This window comes from Agrilus planipennis, unplaced genomic scaffold, assembly GCF_000699045.2.
Source record: "Agrilus planipennis isolate EAB-ADULT unplaced genomic scaffold, Apla_2.0 scaffold354, whole genome shotgun sequence".
Classification (NCBI taxonomy): Eukaryota; Metazoa; Arthropoda; class Insecta; order Coleoptera; family Buprestidae; genus Agrilus; species Agrilus planipennis.
Window position 1 is genome coordinate 76,729 of NW_020439026.1, and position 11,360 is coordinate 88,088.

At 34.9% G+C, this 11,360-nt stretch overlaps 1 protein-coding gene across 1 annotated transcript in view; it reads left to right on the plus strand.

Annotated features, from left to right (window-relative positions):
- LOC108742415 (inter-alpha-trypsin inhibitor heavy chain H4) overlaps positions 1–4,759 on the plus strand; it is a 14,863-nt gene extending 10,104 nt beyond the window's left edge. Inside the window, exons 10-13 of the mRNA XM_025976425.1 lie at positions 1,821–1,874; positions 2,090–2,191; positions 3,778–3,943; positions 4,521–4,759. Of these exons, the coding sequence (XP_025832210.1) occupies positions 1,821–1,874; positions 2,090–2,191; positions 3,778–3,943; positions 4,521–4,563 (365 nt within the window). The 3' untranslated portion in view covers positions 4,564–4,759. The remainder of the gene's footprint in view (positions 1–1,820; positions 1,875–2,089; positions 2,192–3,777; positions 3,944–4,520) is intronic.
- Positions 4,760–11,360: the final 6,601 nt, after the last annotated feature.

The following is an 11,360-nucleotide window of genomic DNA, read 5'->3' on the forward strand; positions in this document are numbered from 1 at the left end:
AAAATATTTCATTTTATGACCCGTTCAACAAAGGTCCCTAAAAAGGATTTACATGCATCATGTTCATCTGCAGTTTTTGCAATGAATTGTTTATTTTTCGTGATAGGATGTTTTATTATAATTCCTATTATATTACGAAAAAGTTTCCATAAAGGGCGAGGCCTAGAACAGGGTATACATGAACAAGACTTTTGTCACAATACTGAACGTGAAAGTATTTATTAAAAAAGTTTCTAAACCACCAAAGGTTGTATGTTTATTTACATTATTCGCGTTACCAGCTTAAAAAGTTGTGATGGTAAAGTTTCTGTGAAATCCATTGTATACAGATTGAAAGACAACGTTGATAAAACAGAATTTCCAGGAAATCCTACGCGTGACATTAAAGCATCTACTCAAAAATCAAGAAAAAGAAAACAAGGGAGAAAAAAGTAAAGAAAGACAAACAAATTCTCAAATAACACTATAGCCCAGCTTTTTAAACAGTAGATTGGAAAATTATAAATATTTTGTGTGCAGGATACTACAAAGTAATGTACCGATGAACTAATTGTAGGGTTGAATAACTTCCTGAATATCTTAGTGATAACTTTTTAAAACTTTGTGGTGATTTTATCCTACTCATAATTGATCGAAGATTGTCGCAGGCAACTTCATCATTGCAATAACTTCGTGATTATTAAAGAATTACTTTCTAAGTTTTTTCCTGGAGAAGAACTGACCTGCGTGACCATCTATCTCCCAGGGCATTTAGTCATGAACCATGAATGTCTAAAGCAATTTATTGTTTCCGAATATTTTTTTTTAATATTAAGTCAAAAAAAATAGTTATGCCTCTTTATTGTAGGACTTCGTTTAATGAGCCACATGCCAGCAACACACCGTTGTATTGATAAAAAAATATTTTATGCCGTAGATAATAGAAAAGTAAACTATTTGATGGTACCTTAATGTTGTTTTATTTTTTCTGTGACGATATTTCGGTTACGACCAAAAGATTCATGATGTAGCATTGTGGTTTGTAAAAATAGCAATATTGAAGAAGAAAAAGTTCTGTATTTCATAAATAAGAACTTCAAACAAATTCTGAAAAATTAGGATTTATAACGCAACTCTTCGAAAATGACGCAACATGGACTGAAAATGAATATCTACAGAAATGATTCAACACTGTAAATAAATTTGTAAATGAAGCAGCAGAAAAAAATTTTACTCATTTTAGTTGTATTACGAAATCCATACTTGGTCCCTGAGGGTAGCAGAAGGGGTGTCCTATTATGAAAATCATTGCTTATTCATATAGGACCCTGGCCTAGTTGCCCTATCGTTGCCCTGTTAGGAAGTTGCTTACTTATCCCGATCCAGCCCTGATTTAACTGCTCTCCCAATCCTATCCCAACAATATTATTTTATTTCAACACCTCAATAAGTTTTTTTTTAAGTTTTTACATTTAGTAGCGGTTAATATTTTAATAATTATCAAACATTAATTTGAAATTAACTTAATTGCTTATATTAATTTTTTGGGCAAGGGCCCTCTGGCTTAGGGATTCGTGTACTATGGAGCACCGATAGTTACGTCACCACACGTTTACCTAATCCGCAATTAGGTCGCAAACAAAAGGACTTTCTTAATCTTTTGGCCATTTACTTCCTATATTTGATCCGTAATTAGGATGTTCCTTTACTATGGACCACTCTCACTATAATGTATTGAATACCTGCTGTATGCATGCTCCTTTCACACTTCAGGACAAGTCACAAAAAAAAAAAATAATCTATTATTGCAACAATAAGTGTAAAATAATTTTTTGTTTCAGTTAGCGCATTTTCCTCATTTGATCCTGTAGCACCAATTGCATATGACTCAGAAGGTTTGTATATTTATCTACATTAATAAACTTTGATGAATTTTAGTAAAAAAAGTTGATATTTGCGATATCAATCTTAAGATTTGTTCAATTAAATTAAAAGAAGTATTGAAAAATAAATTTTTCTTTCTTAGAATTTGTGAATAGAATTCTTTATAATAAAACAAATAAATGCTTTCTAATTTACACAATAAATAAATACTGTAATAATATTTTAGATTCTGCTATCACAATGCTGCCTGCAACAGATGATCCGTTAAGTTCATTTCCATGGTTAAAAGATGAACTTAGTGAAAATGGAACAATTCATTTTCCAACAGGTGAGTTAATATTAATTTAGTTAAAGAATAAGGTAGGTATCAGATAAACCTTTAGTAAATTAAAAAAGTAAGGCACATTATCAATTTGAGATGGTTGGCTGAATCATTATGCAGACATATTAGACATTAGCACGGCCCATTATCAAGAGTAACAATGATTTTGTACTAGTCGAGTTTTGCAGCATTTTTTACTTTTGCTCTTTCAATAATTTTAATGTTTGTTATTTTCGTATCATTCCTTACGATTATGAATAAGACTTTCTGAAAAGTTAGTTTTTTTTTTATTAACAGGGAAATGTTAGCAAGAATTACGTAACAGAACAATCACGCAGATACACTTAATTAAAAATAACCTTGTTTAAAATAATTATCCCAGAATTAGTGAAAAATCTGCACTATGTTGACTCTGGTTATTTATTAAACGCTGTTATTCGCCTGCAGTTCAGGTTGAACGTTATTACGTGGCAACTGTCTGTGAGTGCCACAGCCACCTCTATCTTACAAGCCATGAACAAGTATGTGGCAACGCCGCAAATTGTCGGCCATGCCGGTTTACTTGAGGGTCCACGAGTAGCATGCCTTAACATTAGAATACATAATTCAATCTTGAATTTTGCAAATGATTCGTAAAATTCACAGGAAATAGTAAAATGAAATTGATCTATTATGTATATTAAAATGTTTTGAACACTTATTAGTAATTTCACATGTATGGAGGAATGCAGAACAAATCATAAATGCTCAGAACTGTTTTAGCTAAATTATTTTCATTAGAAGTTGCACCCATTATTTTTTGATTTTTATGACATTTTTTGAGAAACATAAATTTCATCTACTAACGATTTTATCTTTTGTTTTGAAGGAAAAGTACTTTGCATCCTAGCTTCTTCCATAGCCTGTTTTCGGTATGTGCGAAAGTTTTGGAGACTTATTTGACTTTTTTTGATAATCACCCGCAGAAAGGCAATAGTGTGAAAATTAGTCTTAATAAAATTACAATTATTCAGATAATACACATTTACCGATTAATGTTAAAGTAACTTATATTCTTTGTTAATTCATTTGTGCTTATGTTTTCATAGTAGGCTGTGAAGATTTGGCCTGTGATGCACTTATTTAATTTTTTTAATCTCAACACGTGTAGTACTAAACTGTTTATGTTTATTTGTTCATCTTTGACGTTTGATAAAATCGGCAATGTTTACTTCTCCATCATGTAGCTGTAAAGTTTTTATAGCACTGCACTATTCAGTATTACACACCTACGTGCAAGTTTGCAATGTGATCGATGAAATNGTTCATTACTGAATGTTTTTAATAGAAAAAAAACATCAGATTTTCATACAGCGCATGTAAACATGAATAAGCTCGTTGAAGTCCCGGCGTACAAGCATCTAGTTCTTGAAGTAGACCCGCTCGCTATGTTGCCAGATTTCCTACTTCACGGCTTGTTAGATAGAGGTGGCCGTGGAAGTGCTGATAAGAACGAACAAAATCGCGACTCACATTCTGACAGTTTCCACAGAGTTTTGATCAGAAGTTATTGTTTGATTTTTTCTTCAGAATAAATTACATTTACGTTTTAGGTGACTTTGAGTTAAGTTTTAATGCTACTGTGCCAACCCACGCTTGTTCAAATGCACCACCTTTGAACGCTTCTGGAAATTGCACTCTTATAAGCAATTGTGGTACCGCTTTGATATTTTTGATGAAGATTGATGATCTTATAAAACACTTTTGTCCCCTAGACAAGTAAGTATTGGTCAATATGACATAATAATAATTTATTTATAAAAGGTTGTATCGATATAAATCTATATATTAGACATTCTAATTTACACTTTTCAAGAATAAGTACTTAGGTACAATATAATCTTATCCGAAATTTAATTCTCTTTATCGCATATGTATTAGATCAAAAGTAGCTAAATAAAAAAAAATACAACGTGTAATTATACAACACGCTAAAGTGAAACTTCTTCAAACACACAAACATACCGGGATAGGGGTTAAGGAATTGGTTTAATGGTATTATTTGTACACTATGAATTTTTTTACACTATACATGCCGGAGTTGCCTGTAACGAACGTTGCATTGAAGCGATCCCCACTACGAACTCGACTATGTGTCCGAGCAGAGGGGCACATCCGTTGCATGATTTCGTTACATAGCAACTCGCATGAAACGAACTTACCCTACCGTGCGTAAAGAAGTTTCAGTTCAAAAAAGTTGAGACAAGCTAAATTTTGAAATATTGTTGATGCTTTTCGATTATCATCAGCGTATTTTTGATGATTCTGAATTATTAATCAATTTACCCTGTTTTAGGTACATTGGGGTATGTTGTCCTGACGATATTGTTGTTCCATAAAGCGCAGATGATACGAAAGTATGTATGTACTGTTACAGTAATATTTTTAGAAGTTGTAATGCTCATAAATTAATCTAACTAATAATGCGAAACTGTTTTGTAAGTAATAATTGAATGTTACCATGCGGTGTACATAATGAATAATGACATGTATGATCAAAATATGAATAAAGTGTCTACCCATGTTTAATGTTTACGCTTAGCAGTTTTTGTTTCATGTTTGTTTATTATTGTTACTTAAATATGTATGTGTATATATAAAATATACTTTTGTTTCATCTCCATTAACTAAAACTATTTGTTTGCACGTGGTTGCGGCCACTTTTTCCTATCCTGAGGTAATCTTCGCATTTCCTTAAAGTAGAACATCCCACATACTATTTGTGAACAGTAATCTGATCTAGGTGTACCTTTACTCCTCTTAACTTCTGCGCTATCCTCTGTTTTATATCTCTACTGCTCCTTTCATCCTGAGTTATCTGACTTCTTAAATACCGAAAATCGGCCACTTGCTCTTTCCCTATTTTTTTTTCCTTGTATGCCAGTATTTTTATTTTACTTTTATTTATTTTCATATAATACTGTTTTGTCAATACCGATTCCATTTTATTTAAATGCTAATACTGCTACATCTGCAAATTTAATCATACTGTAATGTTCGCGGGTTTAACAAAATTAACTTCTAAGACTGATAACGACAAAAACTATTTATTTACATTAATTATTGATATATCACTATTCACTGCGCTATTTATTTCACTGCTATCACTGTTAATTTATTTCTCGATTCACTTCTGCAAAGGTCAATTTATTTCTCCTTTTGGCATTCGATAAATTCCTAGCCCTGTGGATCTTGCCGATTTTTACGAGCGAATCAAAGCCTTCATCTTCACCGTCTGATCTCTGAAAAGGAGAAAAGCCCCTGACGCGGACGGAATTCCCAACGGTGTCTTAAAAGTCCTGCCATGAAAACACATAAACGCACTCTGCAAGATCACAAACGCTATCATGCGGCTCCACCGCTTCTCTCTGGTCTGAAAAGAATCCATCGTCATCAGTCTCCCCAAAAAAGGAATGCCCCTCAGCTCTTCCACAAGCTATAGGCCCATTAGCCTGCTCAGTTCGCTGGGCAAAGTAGTTGAATCAATCCTTTTCGACTGGCTTCTTGACCACATGGAGCAAAAGAATCATCTTCCCTACTTTCAACATGGTTTCCTCAGGTAGCACGGCACCGGCCATTAACTTTTCCGTGTTTCCGAACACATTTCTGACAACCTAAATAAGCGCTATCATACTTCCATGCTTCTGTTTGACATTTAGCAAGCCTTCGATTGAGGACTAATTTCTAAACTTACTCCCCTCAACACCCCATTTTTCCTAATCGGGGTTATCCGATCTTTCCCGTATGACAGAACTCTTCGTGTTTGCATCGGCTCTGCTTTATCCCCAAGCAAACCCGATGTGCTCCCTTCGTGTTTGCATTGGCTCTGCTTTATCCCCAAGCAAACCCGATGTCCTCTAAGACTCCAAGCTGTCACCTTTTCTGTCCAACCTTTTCTGCGCCGTCCCATCCCTCGATCCTCACAGATCTTTATGACGATATAACCATTCTCCAGTGCTCTACAAAAAACATGTTTCTTACTTAGCTACTAAATTAGTACTGAAGCTGGAAACTCCATTAATGAGACCAAATCGGAAGCAATTTTCTTCTCCCGTAGGACTTGGAAATCTCCTACCGTTAACAACCACCTCATCAAATGGAACAACTCTATTATAAACTTCAGCGTCATCATCGACAGGACACTGACAGGCGTAAACACATCCTTGCCACCCGCGCGAAGGCCTTAGCCGTCCTTCATCTAAAACAACTCCGTCTCTTATCAAATAAAAATCTGTGCGTTCACCGCAATTATAAGAAGCATTTGCTTCTACGACATTCCCCTGAGGCTATTCCCATTCCCATCGCCTACAAATTCTTCAAGGCACTTACATGCGGATTCTTTGTTCTGTGTTCAACTACCCATGGTTCATTAGAAATACCCAAATTCTGAAAGAAATTGATAAACCTTCACTCCCAGAGGCTGCAATCAGGTTCACGGCAAATCTCCGGGTGTCAGTGAAACCCGTCCACTTCGACACTTTCTGAGTTCGCCCCTAAACCAAATGACCGTGTCAAAATGCCACCTTCTACACGGAACTGCTTCCCTTTTGCTCATTCCTTGTTTCGCCTTTTTAGTGCTAGTGCCCACCCACCTCAACCGAGGTGAGTCACGGAGTCTTATTTCATTTCTCTTCTCGCCCATTGCTTCCTTTCCTAAACTCAATCCCTTTCCCGCTCCCAATGTCTTCCCATTGAACAATACCTGGGGTGTATAACCTCCGGGATGATCTCCCTACTCGAGGAGGTGTATTAGTCGGTAAGCGCTTCGACGAATCTGACACTACCCCTTTTCAGGGTGTCCTTTGAAGATTTCTCCTCCTCGAGGAAAAACTAAACCAAAAAACCGACACATTGTTTCCAGCTGGGTTGTTATTGTGGCGTACAAGTTTTCGAAGAAACTTTTTTAGGAACGTGACTAAGGTAAGCTAGTCTCTTTATGATAGTGATCCTAAAAATATTAAAAATATCTACTTAACCGTTATTTTCCCTTTCAACCCTTTCCTTGAGCAAATTATCCTCCTAATTGGAACCTTCCCGACCTCCTTCAATTCTGACTGGTTCGAAAAGAAGCGTGTATTCCTCTCTCACATACTTCTACCTTGACCCGATAATTCGGAACAAACCGTTCTAACCGATTCAAATGAAATTTTTAAACTCCCTCAATGATCTGCCGATTACTAAAGAAGAATACAAATGAGCTAAAAAGGTGTGGAATATTTTCCGTTACTTCATTACAGGAAACTACTCCGATATTTATCTAATGTCTGATGATTTCACTGCTCCCGGATTAGCATGGGACATCATGTTACGTTTAACTGGGGTTGAGCTACAATTGCATACTGATGATGACATGTTTCATTTTTTTAAGAGAGGGGTTTGAGAAGGAATAAGTCATTGTAGTGAAAGGATGCATGAAGCTACAATCATTTTCTCGATAATTCTCCTGTAGGTTTTGTTTTGGAAGTTGATGTTTTCTGCCCCATCCACTTACATGACTACCAAAGCGAGTTACCTTTCCTCGTTGTAAACATTACTCTTCCTACGACGACAAACAACTCTAAAGTTAAAAATGACTCATTCCGAATCTCATGAATAAGTCGAACTACATTGTTCATTACTTAACCATGAAGTTCTTGTTCACGGACGTGTTTTAAACAAAATTTATCGAGTTATCGAATTCCAATTCGCTTTCGAGATCTGTCAGAAGCCTTTCTATGCAATCCCGCGGAACTCTATCGTAGACTTCCTAGAATTCTTGAAAATGTGGTCCCTGAATGTAGTTCCCTCAGTACGAATCTGTGGATTGATTTCTTTTATGCTGATCGTCTTTCTTTCACTCTCTTTTATTTTTCTCTTTTGTGTTGATGTTAGATGCAGATATTTCTCTTTCCCTTTTCAATTCTTCTTTCACTTCTTTACCTACTTAACTCTTTAAATTCTGATTCGATTTAGTGATTGCTTCGTATCTTTCTATTAATAATACATCTTCCCCAGAAATACTTACCTTTAAGTTTTACTAATTCACGTTTCACTTTAGCACTGTCCATATAAATGAATTGATGTTTTCCTCATAAATGATTATATATTTATCGAATCCTTTTCTGTACCTCTCTTGCTCTAAAGAGCAGTCATTGTTTATTACGACAATTCCAAATTTATTCCTCTAGCATGTGGCGCAAATATCATCAAATGACATGTTGGTGGTGATATGATAAGAAAATACGTTTTTTAAGTTTNCGATAAACATTAATAAAGGACGAGGTATACATAATAACCTTATTTTCGTAGTATTATCAGCACTCGGAGCTTTATAGGATGGTGTTGCCAGTATTGCCAAGGCAGTTCAAGATGCTAGAGCTGCACAAAACAGTTTGATGAGCGTCACGTCACAACAAAACGATGGAAGCAATTGCACTTGGAAAAGAAATTTCAATACAACCTCACCATAAGAGGCTTGGCCTGTATCTTAAACCATTTCAAAGAAAAGCCGTGTTTTCTCGTAAAATTCCTCAACCGCCCCTTAACAGATGGGGATGTACATAGATAAGCTGAAAAGTTGAAAATTCCATTATTTCGTCCAGTGTTCATACGTAACGAACTACAAAAAAAATTTAAAGTGTGAAAGCATTAATTGTGATGACGGTGCCGGAACACATTGGACTGCTTATAAAATGTGTAATAAAATAGCAGAGTACTCCGACAGTTTTGGAGCTTTGCCTCCTCCTCGAGAATTCGTTCGCTATTTACGTTCCGCTGGTCCTTGCACCATTCAATATAACTAGGACAGATTTAAAAAAATTGATAGTTTCAATTGTGGTCATCTGGTTCTTAATTTTTTAAACGAACCATCAGCCACACTACCCTTTTGTATGAATACTTCAAAATAGAGGTTTCACTCAAAGAAAAGGCATGGGTTTTACGTTTACCTTATCCAAAACTAAATCTGAACTACATATGCTATGCAGAATGCTATGAAATAAATATTAACAAAACACCTTCCCATCAATTAAAGGACAAGGGGATTTCCGTACGTCTGTTTGGTAATTAGATTAAAATCTTACTTTAAATGCACTGAAATAATAGAGTTTAGGTTTTTAAAACAAATTACTTCCAACACTGCAGGAGTCGTAGATAAAGTTGCAGATATAAACCATTTCCGTTTTGTGCAATCTCATTTCTAACTTCTTCATGCATGGCGATGATAGAGAAAAAGGCCACGATGATCATTTTATACATCAATTCTTTCTGAATGTACCTTCTGGTTTCAAAATCCTATCAACCCTATTTACTTACCGATTAGTACGCGTTACCCGGCTAAAGAGGACCCTAGTTGGTCCTAGAACGGGCTGAGGTAGAGGTGTTTTAGTCGGTAGGTCCGAGGACTTCTTCCTCGGGAATCCGACACTACCCAGTCGTACGGACGGCTGGGTGTCTTTTGAAGATTTCCCCTCTTCCACGAAAACATAAAAATAAAATATGCGCTACATCGACTCTATTTCGATTAAAATAGTGGATCAAGACAGAAATCTTGTTAATTTCCGTGGAGAATACATGACGATAAGACTTCATTTGATGAGAGTTGGTTAAAGTGAGAAATACAATTATGAGTGTGAAATATGCTAAAAAAAAATATAAGCCACTGTGATAAACATAAACATCATAGTTTAGTTAGTTTGTGGATCAGTTAACATCGTCGAATAAAGTTTTCTTGCTAGGTTTACGTTTGACAAGAATTCAAAGAAGACAAAACTAAAATGTTTTCCGAAAAATTAAACTTTACAGAACGGGCAGTGTTCTACAATGCTATCATTAATCCACATAAACATATACTCATCAACCCTACGTAAACTTAACGTTTAAAAACAACGATATTATTCGTATTCCTATAGAAAATTTAGACGTTTATACATTACCTTTAGGAAGCGTTCTTCACATAGAGGTACGATTGGAAAAGTTTGATGGGACTGCATTTACGAACACAAACTTTAACCGATTTCAAAAAATAAGGAGGTTCTCAATTCGACTCTATGTTCTTTTTTGTATATAAAAACCTACATGTACAAACTTAAAGTAAAAAGTAGAAAATAATATTTTAATTATTTCAAAGCAAAATACAGTACAGAACAATCGATAAAATCATTGATACTTATATACATTTACAATTTATAATCAGTTATTTTTGAAGTCGGTGCTAGCCAAAACAAAAATAATGTACTTGGTTAATCAATGAATATATGAATGCAAAAGTAGAGATTAGAAAAAAGAAAACGGACGAAAAAGAAAACTGCACCTCTTGACTGGCACCGACTCCAAAAATAACTGATTATAAATTGTAAATGTGTATAATTAGCAATGATTTTGTCGATTATTCTGTAATGCACTTTGCTTTGACGTAATTAAAACATTATTTTCTACTTTTTAGTTTAAGTTTGTACATGTAGGTATATTTTTGAAGTCAGTTTTTGTTTTTTTTCTAAAAATTAAGTTTATATTCACAATGGTCTTTCGCATGTGTTCTACGAAATTCGATATGAATAAGGTGGAAAAGTTATAAATCGAGTTCGTAATCTTATAATGAGTCCATTATAAAAGGCTATGCGTCCTATAGGACTAACGAGAGCAGACGTTTATTAAATTTAAAAAAATAATAGTGAATATTAGACAAGAACTGATTCTCATTCATAAAAGTATACTAACCTGAATGGTCTCATTACTCCTAGTACTACAGGTGAAAACATTTCCGTACGTTTCGATTAAATACCATGAAAAGCGCCACAAATCTCGGTAACTGAAACTGAACGTTTAAAATTACCCCGTTACGTTGATCGAAATTTAAATCTCACTCCTACAACTGAGCGCGGAGAGCGCTTCCAGTTGGAGAAAAAAGCCAAAACAGTTGCTTAACACGAAATTATTACGGTTTATTTTGGGAAAATGGAGATCTACCTTACTATTCCTTCAATGAAATATTCAAACCACTACTTGATGAATCAACTGTTATATATGTGAAATGATTGGAGAAATTGGTGTGACTTCAACAAGAATTCCCCACATCAAACTCTTGTAATATCGGCAACTTTATTCTTATCGTTTTAATCAACCATACTTTTAGCAGTTTGTGTATTCAAAAATGTTC